Raw genomic sequence first — 18,832 nt, 5'->3', positions numbered from 1 at the left:
GCTCTGAAATATGAGGATTTTCATAATTCTGAATTTCCAATCATCATAGTCTTACTTGCGGACAAGATTGTTGTCAGTTACTCAGTTCTAGTAGCTGGGGTTTCATGTAGAGGATCACACAGTTTCAGTGCTGCCTGTGAATACATAGGAGAGTCCAATGCCATTCTTTAGTCATAAGATTATAGAGGAGTAAATTACCTGGGCCTTACTCTCTTCTGCCTCAGGTTCGGGATTGCTCAGTTTGGAGCAGATCCATTCTTGTGCCTGTTCTGATATGCTTTAGTCTTTATGCTGGGTAGGGGACGATAGTCTGTAAAGGTAGAATATAAAGAGGAAGGTAGATGCACCTTTTTGTGATTTCATAGTATGAATTGTTATATCTTATTTTCTCAACAAGAAATCAAGTAAATTATTTAAACGCTGAGAGAATCATATAGAGAGTTTATTGGCAAAATTGTTCCCTATTGTTGTAAATTCAATGTTATTTGCTATTAAAGACTGACATTTCTCTTTAATATATGAGTTATAACTCATGAAGCTGCTTTTTTAGTAATGTTTATTGGTTATACAGAGAGAAATCATACAAACTACGAAGAAATAGTGTTAGGATGCACCTTGCTGGCATCTCATTTCTTCACACCTGCACTCAGGCTTACAGGGTCAATTCTCACCCTGTCATACTCTACTGAGAAATAAAAACACTATAACTTGAAATCTTGCTTTGGTATTAAATCAGCTATCCAGTGCTTTGAGATAATAGGTAGCTGGTTTAGCATAACTTGAAGCAAAAACAAATGTCCTATTAGCTATTATTATACTTCTATCAGAAGAGTAGTTGAGTTCAACAGTCTGGCACAGAGTTGTTTCTTTCCTGGTAAGAATTACCTAGCCAGCATTGGACATTAAAAAATGCTGTCATGAGAATTACTGTATTATCATCAGACACTTGATTTTTAATAGTATTTGAAGCTATTCTAATATTTAAATAATCTCTAAAACCCTTAGATTATCTCTACCTCACTTTAAAAATTTCTATAGAGATTTTGGTATAAGCAAGTAAGTCAGAATCCAAAAATCTGCCCTGTGCTTCTCCTTAGGATATGGCTAAGGCTCCTTAGGAAACAGCCAAGTCACACTTAGCAAGCTGCTTTAGTCCAGAATTCTGTCAAACAGTTCCTACACAAGCAATAGACAAGATGTGGTCCTCTTTTTTTAAATCAGATTGCTAACCAAGATGTATTTATCACACTTTTGTGTAGGATGTTTGCTCTATACTTTGCTATATTCAGAAAAAATATTTCAGTGGATGAGAGACAATAAGATTTGTTTTTTACTTTCATAATATTGAAATTACTGTCCTTAAAATAATTCTTTTCAAGTTGGCATTCTTCTTTTGGCTATATTAGAATCTCAGCTTTATTTTTAATCTTCAGGTTTTCATGAGTTCATAAACAGCACAAATTGACTGTGCTAATCCTTCTGCTCAGATTTTGCTTACTTCAGGTCTGTATTAAATTATTTCTATTTTTTTTTTATTAGCAAGAGTGCTTTCCAAATAAAACAGCCTATCTTTTGGAGAAGTTCAGAAACAGCTACCTTTCTTTTTGAAAAACTATAATTCTCTCTCTTCTTTCATCTGAGTCTAATAGACATGTAGCTATAGTTCTGAATTACTTCAGATGAAAGATAAAAAATTCACAGTAAGATGAAAAGTAAGGTGCTTGTGAAGTGATAATTGTTTATATTTAATGGAGGATGCATGTAACAGGCTGGAATTCCTCTCTGGTGGAATTGTAGACAACGTAAATGAAAATAAAAAGGGAAGAGGCCAAGGGGCATCCATTACTGTCACACATTATTGAATCATATTGGCTGCTAGAAAATTGTACAAATACTAATAATTTATTACTAAACAATAATTAAAGGCAAATATTAAATTATAGAATTCTGTTCTTACACACATCTGTAATCCTATCATATAATTAATTAATAAAATATTTCATTTTTAGTTTCCATAGATTTTGCCTCTCACATCATTTAAGTAAGTAAAGTATTGCAAAAGTGATATCTAGTCACAATCCAGTTCTTCTCTAGTCCTTTATATTTGAAGACAACCAGTATTCCATTTCTCTCAAGCCAGTGAAAGTCCAAAGCTTCTGGTTCAAATTTTTGCCCGGTATGATCCAAAGTCTATATACACTTGCATGTCAATCAGTATCATTTCAAAAGTTACTTTACATATCGTTATTATAAAAGTGTTGAAAATACTATGCATTTTTGTTAGGCAGGAAGAAAAGAGCTATAGAAATGAATGACTGAAGAGAAATCTCCTTATTGAATACATTTTCAAACATAGTTTGAAAATGTATTAGATAGGAATAAAAATATGAAGAAAACTTGAATAACAGTTGTTAGATACCGAGTTTCAAAGAGTGAAAGTGAATAAAAATATAGAATTTTATTTGTTACAGTACATAGGGTTGCAATAATGTGTTTGCACACATATATTAATGGTATTTATCATAAGGTATTTTCTGTCTTCTATTCATGTAGACATAATTAATAGTAGTGGTCTAAGGGGATTTTCAGTCTCCCTAGTAATTTGGAAGTATTTGTTTTCTTTCAGGACATTTGTGGATAATTCTGATGAACATCTTCCTCAAGATTTTTCAGAAGTCTTTTATCATCCATTACACTGGTTATTTTGCATACCGTCATCCTGTTTTTTCTTTCAAAAGTGAGTATCAAAAGTTGACTGTTCTAAAAGGATCACAAACGGAGGCCATTTTCCATGGGAAAAAGAAGTCATTTCCCCAGGTTCTGGGTATCAGATTAAAGGTGGCATTTGGAGATTTAAGGGTCCAAATCTCCAAATGCCAGGGTCCTAGTTGCTGGCAGCTTTAGTTTTGGAGAAATCCAGCAAAGTTTGCCAATTTCTGGCTTCACACGGCCCAGTCGGCCGGGGCGAGTGGCCGCAAACGGAGGCCATTTTCCATGGGAAAAAGAAGTCAGTATTAGTCAAATATTGTTACATTTTGAAGAGCACATCTGAATCAATGTCTAATTAATATTCTAATTTTTAGAAGTCATAGAAGCATTTTTTAATTAATTACATATTTTTCTAATATTTGAAAGTCTGAGGAAAAGTTGCACTGAAAGCACTGTATTTTGTTAGTCTATTAATTATGTTTGAGATTTGAATTATCTGTAAGGTTTTCTGGCTTTAATTAAAGACTATAGAGTTCTTGATAAAACAGAAATTCAGCACAGTTGCTGTTTTGAAGGACTTATAATTAAACGGGAGATAAAGAATGTATGTCTTTCTCTTTAGGATTGCTGTATAAAAATAAATATTTGGTACATAAATAACTCATTTAACAATATGCTGCTTGATTGTAGTTGAATTTTTTGGAGATTATTGAATGATTAGAAGCAAAGGCTTAACTTCTCTCTGTCACTGCATATGAGGACAAGTGACATAGAAGGTAGATACTACCAGCTGTGCTGTTGTTTGCTTTCTAATTTTGAAACAGAAGCACTCCCACACCAGTGTAGATCCTCTCCTAACCCTTTCACCTCCCTCTCCTCTTTTTCAAGGTTATTTCCTGAGAGGTTTTCACTCTCCATTTTCATGAAAAGCTGCTTTTGTGAGATGTTACTGTGTTTTCCAAGAAAGTATTTTTATTTTTTGGAGGAGTACATTATCAAATGACTGGTGACCTATGGATGACCCATGTGCTTTGGATTTATTACCTCTTTCCTTGTACACACAGCATCTTTTACCCTGAATATGTAAATATCTTCCCTATAATTTTGCTCCATACTACACAAAACATGATGATTTCTCTCCATAGGCTCCACTCCTAACTACGTGTCATCAATCCTCTTCTCTCCTTCCCTAGTGCCTCTGATATCTGCTGAACCAGAGACAATATGTGTTGTCACTGCATCAAAAACATGTGGTTTGCTAACTACACGCCAAACAGAGTTGAATAACTGTGAATTCAGAATATGTCCTGCTTGAAATAGTAATTTAAGTTCTTATAAAGCATGAAAGATCATGTGTGTTTATCAAGCTTCAAGGAACTTTGTCAGTCACTTTTTAAGTTATGCATGGTTGGAGAAAAAGGAGAAGGATGGATAGAGTAGAGGGAATGACTGCATTAGAAAGGAATCTAGTCATCCATTTCTGGAAAATTTATGCTCCATTAAGTATTCATTGTAGAAAAGACAATATGTTTTTTGATGCCCTCATGCACGGCCAGATCTCAAAATATAAATTATACTGTGAAGTATGAGTTTTGGAAGATGATTTTGTGACTGAGTACCCTATACTGTGTAACAGTATATAAGGAAATGCTGGTACCATTTCGGTCTGACATAATTATCTTTTTTGAGGTGGAATTAAGATAGATAAAAATAAATAACAGAAAACTATTCCAGAGCTATGTAGTGTGCACTTATTTTCTGTGGAAGAAAGTTACTAAAATACCCTACTTCTCAGTCACCAAACAGGAAAATACTAAGTACAAAAGAAAGTACATCTCTGAGAAGATCCAGTCAGTGTACCTTTGTGAGAAAAGTCTGTATATAGAGAGAGCCTTGCATACTCTCCTGGTGATAATGAGCAAACTATATTGGTAAAATACTTATTGTTCCTTTTTAACAACACATCTTTCAGCTGCTCGGGAAAAAAAATTAAGGGCTCTGAATCTAATGAGTAATTCTGAGGTGTTCTAGTTTTTTCATTGGTTTTATACTCTATGTGAATGAAACATTTTTCCCCTTCAAATACTGCCTTGAGAATATTATAAAGAAACATCATATTTAACTACTGCAGAAAATGATATTTCAGAGCATCCTAATTATTCATGGGTTCTTTTCTGATTTTGCATCTTATATCTAATTAAAATATATGTTCACTGTCTGTAACAAAATTGGAAGCACAGGCCATTGTATACCTCTCAACTGTGGCCACCTGATTTTGAACGGACAACACTAACCTGTCATACATTTAGCTATTAAGTATTTAGTCTTCCTAAGCTTGCTATTTCAGAAAAAAGTTTTGCTAGTTCCTGAAAGTACTTTGTTTACTATGTAACATGATTTCCTACATTATTTTTCATTGCTGCAAATGGCTACAGTCTGTTTAATTTTATCAATTTGACTCCAAAATCAGTGCCAAGATTGTTACCATGAATTAGCATATCTACCTGCCTTATAACATCTTGAACTTAGAACATGAGATTTTCTTTCTTTCTATTTTGAATAGAAACCAAAATAATATAGTTGGTTATCAAACTAAAGAGTTACTGATAATTTATGTTGCAGTTCTTTTAGTGATAATAATTAACTTATTTATTTATTTAGATATATTTATTTAGTTAGTAATTGTGATTCCTTCAGTGTTAATTGTGATTTGTTCTTTGCCTCATTTGGGGTTTATAATCATAGCATTTGCAAATCAAAGTTAGAGTTTTTTCCTTGTACTGTACAAAATGGGACATTTATATGTGTGATATTTATATGTACTTCACCTTTTGTCACTTTTTATGAGGCTAGTCTTATTTTCACTAGTACTGAGCTAAGAGGATGAGAGAACATATGTCTCTCCATATGCACGTTACAAAACTTCTCAGTGCATTTATTGGTGCTAGCTTCATGGCTGTAGGGAATGTCTGCTATATTTTATTTTTCCTCTAAGTGAGTCACACCACTGTACATTTCAATTTGCAAGATGCTTAAAGAGCCAAGAACTGGTGTATATTACAACATGATAACTTCCCATCTGGTCAATGACAGACAGGTTTTTTTTTCAATTCAGATACTTTAAAAATATAATTTATTTCTATAGGAATTTAAAATATTATTCTTCATAAATCTAATTGACTCAAATTGTCACTTATCTTTTAGTTTGAAGGCAATGAGTGACCTTATTAGATAGGAAAACATGACATTAAAAGAAGAGAAAAAAAATTAAACTGGCCTGAATGTTTTAACTGAATTACCAAAGAGTTGAGTTTGCTCTCAGCCATAGCATTAATTCTAGTGTGAATATAGTAACCATTTTAATTTTAACTTTAATTACTAACTACTGATTAGATTATATATAGATTATATATGCATTAGATTATATATATAGGACTAATATTGAACATACAGAAATTAGGATAGTTATTTTAAGAATGCAAAATCCTAATATCTGAATGCAGTATGTATTTTAAATATGGAGAATTTAATTTGACAGCAAGTTCTATCAAGATTTAAATGTATATGTGTAGGTGTTTTTGATAAATACTGCTTGAATCCAATATGTGCTAATATTCAAATATAATTGTAGAGTCAGTGCTACACTGTCAACAAAATATATAAAGTACCAGATGGAAGTCACAAAAGCTGTGCCTAAGGTTTCCTGGCAAAGACATTGTTTATGAAGTTAGAGGTATTTGCTGTAATGTTAAAAGAGCAAAGGCTGAGGTTCCTTTACTAAAATTACTATTAATTACAGTGGAGTTTTGTTATAACAGTGGACTGTAAGGGCCCTGCTGGAAGACAGTGCTATGGTTTCCTTAGGTGGCTTCAAGACTGCCCTGCAAGATATGTGGCATACTGCTTTTTCTGGTAATGGAAACATAGACATCTGAGGGACTAAAGTAGAGGAGTGTATCAGCTGACATTTTCTTTTCCAGAACTAGTAGGTTTGTATTGAGTATATTCTATAAATAGCTGCTTTGATTCAACAGTGAAATACTTGTGCAGTTATCTGGGGGTTTTTTTTGTGTGTATTCAAGCATAGCTGGGAGGTGGCACACTTGGCTAAGTCAGAGGTTGTAAAAGCATGCAACTTAATGGAGAGGTACCCCTCCGGTAGAACTATCACGAGCCCATTTTAATTCTGTCCCAAAAGTTATGTGTAAATGGCATGTAAATTGTTTGAGCAGAGGCATATAAATACTTGTCTAGTCTGACAAAAAAATGTCAGATTGAAAACCTCCCTATGAAGAAGGTTTTAACTGATGCTGAAGGTGCTTTTTGCATACTGGCAGGTAATATTTATACCTGCCCAGTCAATGCATATGAAGTCCTTAAAATCATGCATGTAAAATTCATGTGCATAGAAGTTTATGAGGTGTATAAAGTTTCAATATTATCAACTATTGTATAAATTTGTAGCCAAAAAAGTAAATACAGCAGGTAAACATCTGTTGAAATTTTTTTTTCAAAAAACCTTCAAATTAATAAAAATTTACACATTAAAGGAAAAAATATCCACAATCCAATTTTGAAAACTTGTTTTCAAAAATGTTTCAAGAAGAAAATACTAAATACAATAGGTGATAAACATTTGGCAGGACAGATTTGTTTATTTTTTATTTAACTGTAGTGTGAGTTCAGTGATTGGTCTTAGGTCACTGGCTGTGTTCAGAGGAAGCCCTGGAATAGTATTTGTAAACCTCAATTTTTGCAGAACATGGAAATCACAAGCAGAAAATAAACTGTCATCTTTTTAAAAGCTAATGAATTTGTACTATGCTTTCTCACTTCTCCCTGCTGGTGAAGCAGTAAAACAACCAGTATAATATTTCTTGTGGATTTTTCAGAACACATAAGAATTGCTCAACCTAAAGTGGAATTTTGCAACCCCTTTGAGCATTTTGACTGCCTTTTACTTAAGAGCTTTATACACTTCATCAAGGAGAGACACTGCAAATGTCTTAGTCAACGATTACTGCAATAATAAACTAAAAAATTGTACCCTTACATTTATTCAACTGCAGCAAAAAAAGCCCCTCCTTTTTGCCTAGAAGAACAAAATAGGTACTGTTCCATGAAAGAGATAAACACAGTTGCTTTGTACCAGATTTAACTGTGGCAGACTAACAAATGTCAGTTTTCTTTTAACTAGTTGAAATTAAGTGCAGTTCTTTCTCTGAGCTGCCTTAAAGTAAGGAAGCATGAAAGCATTTTCAGAGTAATCTGGGAGGAGTTGACACTTAAGGGATTTAGTGTTACATCTGCAATTCAAAGATATTAATTTCATAGATAAATTAACTTTATTATTCTTTCTGTCTTTATCTTATATTTTGAAAGGACTTCGTCAGCCAGAGAAATGGCATCCCAAGGTCTGCTGAAGCTGCTCTTATCCCAGCCATACTGTAATTTGAACTTGCTTTTGGAAACATTGCTACACCATGATTGTTTCTTAGTGAAAATTTTGTTGAGAAGCTCAAGTAAGTATTGATATTGTCAATCCACATATGATTATCAGTGAGAAACACAAATTCATTTTTAACTTAAATGCTGGAGGAAGGCTGACAGCCATTTTGAGGGTTAAGTACCCATTTACTTACCAGTAGGACACTTTTTGAATGGGTAAAAAGATAGAAAAATCATCGCTTTTTGAGTGAGAATTTACATAATACACTCAACCAGTGTATTAATAATTTCAAAGCAAACTGCAATTTGATAAAATAGGCTGCTATCATAAATGCAAATGAGTCAAGATTAATTTGAACTTTATGGAGCTTTGATAACACAACTACTGTACACAGGTTTTTAAAAGTGTGGATCAGTAGTCTAAAAGAACACTTTCAAAATTACATTTGAACAGTGGAAACCTTCTTAGATGTTTTGTTGATATTATTATATGCTTGTTGCTGTTGGCATTCTAGAATTACATATATATGCTTCTGCTTGTTAATTCATTAATGCTCTTTTGAAAGTAGAACAAATAAAAGAATATTTCTACAAATTTTTATTTGCATTCTGATGGCATTGGGTTTGAAGCAACAAACTTTATGACATTTTTTCATTAGTAGTTTGCAGATCAAATGGTCATATTGTTGAATAACTAATGGCGTAACCACCTATTTGACTTTATTTTTCAGGAATATGAGAGTCTTGGTTTCTTTATTTTTTTTGCAAACAAATTCTTCCTATTTATCAAAAACTATTAGCTCCACATAATATTGTATATATTTATTTTTATGTTTAAGTGTATTTATCTCTCTATCTATCTATATATAACATGATTTAGTTCTGTCATTTTGTAATGGTCTAATGTTTGTCAGGAGTACATCTATTTCTGTCACACATCTTATTGAGATCTGCAGTGCATACAATTGCCTACTCAAACACATGTCATCTTTTACAAAGGCTGACAAATGTTTGATCAGGGTCAGAGTCTTAACCTAGTGTTATACATATTGAGTTTTACTATCTGTTTAAATTATTACAGGTAATAAGTGACAGAATGTATTAGTCTATTGACTGACCAACCTCTTAAGCTTTAGAGAAATCCATGTGACTTTGAATTACAAAATGTGTTATTTACACAGGCTTTATTAATGTAACTTCAATACTGGAATGAATAAACTTCCAGTTTAGATAAAGTCAATATCTGTGATGATCCATATCATCTAAATTAACTTCAATGGGGTTAATTGTCTAATGACAAAAAATATATATTCTCTATTCCTTCTTGTATACAGCCAAGTATACCATAGTTTTTGAGCAATTTGCCCTAGTGATAACAAGACTCCCTGGTATTTAATTACATAAGAATTTTTTAAGAAGGAAAAGCCTTTTCACATATTTTACACTCAATCTTTCCTTCTCCTTTTAAAAAGAGGCCAAAAGGCAAAAAATCTTAGGTATTGATGAATTTTCCTGTACTGTTTTAAAACTTCGGGATGCTCAAAGTAGACATCGTTCAAACACAATAATTTTCATTGTTCTCCCATTGTTCTCATGGTTGTACCACAGGGAGGTTGAGAAGGAATGTATATTCCCCATCATAGCAGGGAGTATTGTTGTGAATGCCAACAGAGTATTTGTAGAGAAGCTATTTGGGCATGATTCATGTTGCTAAATATTATAAGAAGGATAACATATTTGTTGAAGCTATTAAAACTCCATGCATATAATTATATGCTATCTGGACAGGGAAATTAAAAAAGTGCACTTTTGTAAATTTTTTGTGAGTTAAGATATGTGAAATGTACATAAAAATTAAAATATGGAAATATGATGTTATTGCATCAAAAAGTACTAAAGGTAATAAATCAGGTTACCCAGAACAGAACCTTTTGTTTGTCTTCAGTGCACATAGCTACTGCATAGAGGCAATTTTGAAAAGATGGTTGAAAACTTTGATTTGTGTATTTGACCTCTGTAACAAGCTGAGAGTCTAAATAACCTAGGTGTGTTAAATTACAGTCCCATATAATCTTAGAGGTTTTTTTCAATAGGTCCAACATCCAGCAACTCTTTGTTCAAAACATGTTCTTGAGTGAGTGAAGGGTCTAAGGTCTCTGCTGTGACTTTGCAGAGACCTTAGAGAAAAATAGTGAAGGTAGCTGGTACCATGTTAATTTTCTGACAAAATAAGCTGTTTTGCAATTTACTTGGCAGATTTTTTTTAACCAATATTGCCTTATCATTCATGGATGTGAAATAGAAATTGATTATTTTGATAAGCAAAAAATAATAGAGGAAAAAAGGAAGTAGTGTCTCTATAAAATAAGCAGATGAATCCAGAAGATGCTGATGTCAAAAAGTGAAGGATATAAGTGAATTCTGAGAATTTCTGCTAGATTTGCTCTAAATACACATCATGCCAGTTGAACAGTCTAGGACTTCTTTTTTGATAATCATTATTTCTAGGAATCAGGGGGTTTTCTTTGCACAGTAAAACAAACAGCTATAGCTTTATTGGATTGCACTGGCCCAACACAGGATTAATATGTGTCAGAGGGGATCCCATCAGACAGTAGACCTGGCCATTTATGAATACCAGAAAAGACAGTGGTCACTAAGAAATTGTCACTGAGAAATTGTCAACAAGGCACATTCTAGACCTTCAGTCAGTCTTTGGGTCTCATACATTTGTTTAGGAAGAAATAGTAGTGTCAAGTTGATGAAGAACAACATAAAATGCAGTATATTGCTTTTTAATTTTCAAAATAATCTTATTGATTACCATAAAAACTTGAGACCTCAGTTGTTACAGAAATTTAATTTGTCTTTCTATACACAACCCCAAAGTTAATATTGGCATGTGGAGATAAACTGTAAGAAATCTGCATTCACAGCAGGACCATGCTGTTGGCAGTTTCACCTAATGTTTTTGGCTTGCACAATAGCTATTTGAAAAACTACTAGAAGACAGTATTTTTTAGTCTGTACATCTCAACCTAGATGATATTCGGGGCCCCACTAAAATTTTGAATTAAGAATTGATAGTAATTGACAAATATTCTGTAATAAGTCTAAGGCTGCAAATCTGAAATTGGACCTAAATAAATGTGATTTGCTTCAAAAAGAGATCAATTACCTTGCACATGTAAGAAGTCTGGGGGAGGGAAGATATCCACCAAGAAAATATAATTGTGTGGTGGACCATTATACAGCTTTCTAGACACTAATAGATATTAGGAGTTTCCTAAGACTGTTCTTTTATTCCCCTTTTTCTGGAAAGAGAACTTGGAAATGTATTTGTAGAACTGAAAGATTTTTTTTCCCCACTCCAGTTCTTTGCCTGCTTTGAAACAGTTCTCTAACTGCCACGAAGTATAATGTGTCATTTTAAGGTAAATTTTAAGTACTAATTAATTTTTAATAAAATTTAATACATTACATTTTAGACACATGAAAGTAAATAGCACTGGTTTTTTGTGGGTTACCCTAAAAGTACATTGAAAAGTGGTAGCTTCACTAGTTGACCTCATTGACTGAACTACTAGTGGCAATAATGAGTTATAACAGAAGAAAATGTACATGCCTTACATGAATTACCAACTCCATCAAAACTCTGGCATTGTTAAAATCTGTGACAGTTTTTATTTCAAGTTCTTGAGGGTCATTCTTTCTTCTTGTACTTTCATTGTACTTTCTTGTACTTTCTTCTGATGATTCCTTGGATTTAATAATCCTGTCATGGTCTATTGCATAAGTGAAAAAACTAGCAACCGTTCTAGTTCCATGGCTCAACCACACACCATTTTGGGAAAAGTAGTCTTGCAGATTTTGGTCACAAAACTCAGATGTTGATCTGTAACCCCGCCCTCAATAAGGTGAACAGAGGTAAATCTCATAGAGTAATTTATATCTTTGCTCAGAGACAGATCTCTCCTCCCGGTATTTGTGGATCATCCAATATAAGGCTTGTGGGTACCTCTTTGTGATAGCAGTCTGTATCATGGTAGCCTAATGAAGATTACTTTAAAAGAGGCACCTCCTCAAAAGGTCCTTCTGACCAGTAAGCTTATTGGATTCTGTACCTGCATAAGCAATGAAGGATATACTGAAGTGATATACTTGTAGCTGGAAGATAAGTAAAAAAGGGACCCTAATACAGATATCCTGTTCCATTTGGTGACTTTCCAGTGATAAGCTAAGGAAAACATGGAGTTTCTGAATTGGATTTGGACAGGATTTGGACTGCAGTGGACCCCTGCTGTGAATACCTTACCTTTTCTTGACAGAGTGTGAAGATAGTGTTTGATACGTGTGTGATAGACTTGGTGTCTGTGATATACGGTCATGTGGTTAGCTTTTCAAAGACATAGTAATTTCTGGTAGGAACTTCTTGCTATAGTAGGGATCTTGACTGAGTAAGTTGTAAGAAGGTAAGCTGTTTAGTATCTACCCGAATACATAGAGAAACACTAGGGAGCTAATGTGGCCATAGGACTACATTCAGTATTACCTTATAAAATTTTGGCTGTCAGAATGTCATACTTTCTGCATACTATCCCATAAAATCAGTACTGGAGGTATCCTGACAGTAATGGATTTTTTCTATTGGCCATATATATATCTAAGATAGATTCTACAGAAATCACTAACTCCGAAATTCATTAATGGAAACTTCTTCTCAGATAGTTGAAAATAAATTGTTTAGGGAGAAAATACTCCAAATGCAGTTGAGTTAAATTAAAATGCTGTGGCATTGATGACATGTAAATATATACCTACAGAAGTAGTTTGCTGATATATTAATAATTTATGGGCAGATGATTTAAGCATTTTTAAAGCTTTTTTGGCATGTTGAGGTTTATGATTGTCATAAATTTAGGATTTATTTGATTCATAGATAGCAACTAATACAGGGTTTATTATTATTTGGAATGTATTAAACTGAAACAGGTAGGTTTAATATCTGGGTTTTATTCAGAATAGGAGTAATGTGATCCTGAGATTAGCTTAGTTGGTGAGGACGTGGTGCTGTTAGCAATCAAGGTTGTGGGTTCAATCCCAATATGGGCCATTTACTTAAGAGTTGGACTTGATGACCCTTGTGGGTCCCCTCCAACTCAGAGTATTCTCTGACTCTTCCATAAATCTACAATATAAAATTTCTCCTTGGAATTGAAAACTGAAATAATACACTATCTGCCAAAATGAAACCATGTTCAAAGTTACAATAGAATTTTTGCTGTCAGTGGAGAGGAGCAACTCTGAAAGAAAAGTTAAGTGATCTACCAGGTCAGATACAGTAAGGAACAGAAAAAAAGTCAGTGACAGAAGCAGCACTGAGAATGTAGTGTACTGCAGACTGCCTGCTGAAGTATTTGATTCTATAAACAAATAAAGCATATCCTTTTTACATTCTTTATATCCTTGATCAGTTACTGTAGTTTAAAGAAACCTTTATATTCAATAAAGAAAGCAAAATCTTCATGCTCCTTGCAAATTAAAGACCAGTATCAGAAATAATTTTCCCATCTTCAATTCTTCTTCCTAAGTGAAACAGCATGTATGCATTTGAGTTTTGACTACCTCTTTTGGTCAAAAAAGATAGCATAACTATTTGTATCTTGGCTGACCTGTATGGATTAGCTGGGGAGAGTGAGGTCTAGCATCAGTAACAGGATTTTCTGAATTCAGCAAGATTCATTTCATGGCTAGACTAGTCAGGTAAGTGCTGGATGAGTGATAATGTTGGCAAATTACTAGGTAGTATTTCTATCGGTAAGAAAGAAATGTGGATGAATTGTACTTGTAACTCTGCCTTTCTGAAGTTATGCTTTTAAAATACATGGTAGTATCCCAAGAGATTTAGTGCATTATTTTGTCATAGGAAGAATGATTCATTGTGAATGGTTAGGGCATAGCTTTTATTCAATAGATACATAATTTTCTTATAGAGATATTTATTAAAAAGAATAGTATTCTAATATGTTTTTGTATATTTTGTGCATATAGAACATCATGCTATATGGAAATAACAGACAGCTGATTTTTTTTGTTTTAGCAGGTATCTTGATAAATATATAGCCACATTTATGTATGAATGCTAAGTCTTGCTGAAATAATATGGAAGCATCTCCTTTGAGGTGCCTATGGGAGCTTTAGGTTCCCTTCACAAATTAGCTTCTGCTGTACAAATGCAGTCAGTGAAAAAAATAGAGGGAAGCATCACTGGGCAGTAAGTAAAATACTTATCATATAAATTCTGTTCTATGTAATAATTAACAAGAAGACTGCATTGGAGTTCAAGCTGATATGAATATTTAATGTTATGACAGGTGAACTAATAAATGTAAAAGAAAAACATCTAAGGCAAGAGAAATCAACGTATTTTTCTGTAGACTCCTAATTCATAATATTTAAGTCAGCTATACTGATCTGCTAGCTAAACTTTTCAAATGACATTATCATTTAAGGTCCCTTCTAACCCAAGGGATTCTGTGATTCCATGATCCATGCCCACTTATCAGTCAGAAAACTGATTTTAACCTGAGCTTTCAGGTTGTCACAACAAGGACAGCATTTACTTCAGGGTAAAGCAAGAAAAAGCTGATGAATATTTACATGCCTTGTTATATTTAGTCACAGAATGACTTAGTAGTGGATTCATGCAGATCTTTGCTTAAAAGCACAAGAGTTGCATTATACAGTCGTTATAACAAGATGTATTATTGCCCTTTCTACAAAATTCTTTTATGCTCATTTTTCTTTATCTAAATATTTTGGTAGCACTAATTGATTTGAAAATTAGTATATTGGTAAGTTGTGACTTAAACTTTCTATTGTCATAAACCAAATTTAGGCTTAATTTCAAGTCATGAGCACCTTTAAACAAACCAATTCCCCATCATGTACTTCAAAGGCAGCTTACATAGTACTTGAAATCTTAGCAGAACTCCCCCTAGAATTTTAAATTAATTAAATTAATTTCAAAAAGAAATACTTACAGTAATAGAATCAAAGTTCATTTCAGATTTTCATCTCAGCATTTGAACTGCTTTTTCTGCTTTGATGGTCAGGTCTTTGTCATACATATACCTGGTTTGAGTGAATAAGTGGAATCCATTTGATTCTTCACTTAGAAGCATCTGGAATTGAAAACAATGTATATCAGCTCACTCAGCTCATAGGAAAAAGAAAGCTGATTAAAAACGTGTCTTTTTGCAGATCTGTCTGCTGCCTTGAAGAAAAAAAGCCACATATTGTTGGTTATGAAATTAGTGATCATGTTTTTCAGCTTTCTACATCCTCTGTTTCTGCTAAGGTTACATGCTACCTAGATTGAATGATTTACAGTAATGCATGAATTAGGTTGTAGGAATTCAGAAGAGAGTAAAATGAGATTTATTTTTAGTTCTCAAGTAATGCAAAGATGAGTTGAAAGCAATGATTTTCCATTATGGTAGATTTTGAAGACTCCCATCTTTCTCCTCCACAGGCTGCTAAAGGTAAAGACAACGAAACTGGGAGAAAACAATGACATTTTATAGTATAATTTTATCTAAATAATTTTTACAGAAACCTCTGTTTTTGCAAACTAGAAATTTAAATTAAGAGTATTTAACAGGTTGTGGCTCTGGTTCTCACAGTTGGAAGCATATATCACAAACTGGTGGGAAGCTCAGGTCTTCAACATCAGCACAAATCAAAGTCATTGAATTGCATTGATTCCTGGAGTTTTGAACATATCTTTATGTGTTATAGGAAGGAGATTGTGTTATAATGATTGTCAGAAGTATTTGTAAATATTTGTAAGCTTACGTAGTACTTGAAATCTTAGCAAAACTCCCCCTAGAATTTGGTTAAATTAATATCACTTTATGATATTCACTACTTGTCTTTAAAATCTGTATTTTAGCAGGGCTGAGATTTTGTTTTGTGGAACTGTTTTATTCTGAGTTTCATCTTACACTGAAAAACAAAGCACATTGTAGGGAATATGGAGCTGCTACTTTTCTTAGTTTTTTATATCTAAATGGGATTTTATTGTTTCATATGACTATTATATAAGGAAGAGTTAAGCAGTAATAGATTTTTTAACTGTGATTCTGCAGTTTGGAATCTAATTATTAATCTTCAGTAAATAATAAATTTATAATTACAGTCAATTCCAATTTAATTCTGAATTAAATAGGCATATTTCATAGTTTGAAAACATGTCTAAGTCTCTTTTTTTATTAGTTACACATTATTCAGGAAGACAGTCAACTGTCTTTAGGCAGAGAAAGATCAGATTTTAGTACCTGTAAGTGTTATTGTTTGAAATATTATTCAGATACACTTTGCAGTTTGTTTTGAATAATACTATCCATTACTGAGACCTTAAATTACTTGGAAATTATTGGAACCATGTTTTTGTTTATTTTGAAGGTAATCAAGCATTAAATTGTGGTGAACAAAGTTCTCTCTTGGAACAGGAAAATAACAAAGAGCCTACTCTGATTGAAACAATCTTCACAGTATTGTCTTACTGCACTTTATCACCCAAATCTCTTGGCATTGCTTTTGAGTCCTACATGGAAAAAGAGCTGCTGTGGAACTGCTTATACAATATGACAGGTTTTTATTCATTTATTAATTTCTTAATAAGCATTTCAAATCTGATGTTAAATGTTGTTCATTCTCAGACATGCAGTGAGTATTATTTGTATTTGTGATCAATCAGGTGAAAGTATGTTAGTTTACTTCAAAATTATAGTATTATTTAAGGGTTTTGTGCAGTCAGGCCATGATAAGAGTGGTTAAAATTTTGAAGAATGCAGAGGTTCCGGAGCAGTGTTGTTGACCAGGAGTCTGATGACCTCAAGTGTTTGTCTTACCAGCAGAGACTGGCTGCAGAATGTTTTTGTAGGTCTCAACCAGTAGAGGTTCTTCACCTCTATGCATTCAACAGCTCCAGACCTTTGCCACAATTTAAAAGAGAGGAGGCAAGGGAGAAGAGTGGAAAAAGAGAAAGAAGGACTTCTTCTCCTGTTGAGGGAGAAATAATCTGATGAGCATTTAGTTTCTATTGTCAACAGGCATTCAGCCTCTTAATTTTCTGTTGAGGAGGAGAGCTGGCCTCACAATTAGAGCAACTAATTCTATCCCTTAGGAAAACAGTTTTCAATCAGAAAAGAGAGGTGATATTTAGAAGGGTGATATTGCAAATTATGGATTAAAAGCAGGAGGGCTCAAAAGAAGAGGATGAAAATGGGAGAATGCATGAGGGGAAATAGAATTATGAGCATCACAAAATAGAAAACAATGATAAAAGTGCTCAGATACTTCTCAGAGAAAAATGGGATTGCAAAAAGTAGAAGTTTAACATGTAAGAGGAAGGAAAACAGTGAAATAGTGCTTGGAAGCTTCCAGAAAGACCATGATTAGATCAGCAAAAAGTAGAGGGAAGCAAAAGTATGAGCAAAGGATCTAAAGATCTAACATGTCAAAACATCTGTCTGAAATACTCTGCAACACACTGTCTGACAATTGCAGCTCCATGACAATGGAGAAACTGCAGTTTGCTGTGATATTAAGAATGTGGAGAAGATTGATACTTGTTGTAATGTCAATAACTGTATTTAGGATGGTGTGTTTTGAACATGCAGTCTCTGATGACATGCTGTGTTTCTGTTGATAACTATTATTTGTATGTATTTTTGTTTCCAAAATACCTTTCTTTTCCTTTACTGTCTGTTGTATAGCAGTTTGGGTATGTAATAAATGCAACTTCATTTATACTTTCAAGACAAGAAAGTAGAAAAAAGGGTATATCTGTTTGCCTCATTGATGCCTAACAAATACTTAAATGTTTTCCATATAAAAAGGAAGACATCAATCAGCGTAAATAGAATTTTTAAAATGTATCAGTGGAGAAATTAGAATTAAGGAAATAAATTGATTTTTTTTGTCAGTACTGTATTAAGACGGTAACAAGATGCCATATGTTTTGCATTATACTCTTTCTTAATTTGTAACAGACAAATAGGTCTAATTTATTATGACATAATGTTAATTTTTTTATCCATAAGAATACTGAAAACACTTTCTGAAACAGATTTACACTTACTGAATAGTTAATAATTCTTCCTTCTGAAGTTTCCAGTTGTGGTGAGTCGGAGCCTGAAGTTGTCAGATGCTTGAAGTTGACTTTGATTAATTCAGTGAAGGGTATAGTGAAACAAATAATTTCTTTGATGCATTCATGGGAGGCAACAGAAAACTATGGAACATACCAGCACAAGCAAATAGTTCCTGAAGTTTTACTGAAAACTGTTCCAAAGGAATGGAATTACACCCCTCGGGAAATGAAGAGAAAAGAATCTGGCAAATGTAGGTGAAATTTAAACATAATATTTATATATGTGTACAATGCATCCTATAAGCTTCTCATAAGAACTTTTAAGTCCTTCACTCATTTACTCCAAAACTAGGCAATTAAATTTTGTGAGTGTGTTATAGCTTTACAATGAACAAACTATTCCTAAACATCTTGTGGTGGTTGGGGTGTTTTCAGTACTTTCCATTAAAATTCGGTTATTCTTTCTTGAGGCTTGCAGCCATACCTATACAAACAAGATTTTGAAAATAATCAGTA

At 33.3% G+C, this 18,832-nt stretch overlaps 1 protein-coding gene across 3 annotated transcripts in view; it reads left to right on the top strand.

Annotated features, from left to right (window-relative positions):
- Positions 1-18,832, top strand: part of KIAA0825 (KIAA0825 ortholog) — a 233,203-nt gene that overhangs the window by 94,312 nt on the left and 120,059 nt on the right. The window contains exons 12-15 of one of the 3 annotated variants that reach the window (XM_054283547.1): positions 2,627-2,737; positions 8,092-8,231; positions 16,624-16,812; positions 18,334-18,567. In XM_054283547.1, the coding sequence (XP_054139522.1) occupies positions 2,627-2,737; positions 8,092-8,231; positions 16,624-16,812; positions 18,334-18,567 (674 nt within the window). The remainder of the gene's footprint in view (positions 1-2,626; positions 2,738-8,091; positions 8,232-16,623; positions 16,813-18,333; positions 18,568-18,832) is intronic. The other 2 variants (XM_054283548.1, XM_054283549.1) reach the window with 2 other exon arrangements.

This window comes from Melozone crissalis, unplaced genomic scaffold (genome assembly GCF_028551555.1).
Source record: "Melozone crissalis strain CALT ecotype California unplaced genomic scaffold, PUWL_Pcris_2 ptg000036l_1, whole genome shotgun sequence".
NCBI classification, from domain to species: Eukaryota; Metazoa; Chordata; class Aves; order Passeriformes; family Passerellidae; genus Melozone; species Melozone crissalis.
This window is presented reverse-complemented; position numbering and strand designations above follow the sequence as displayed.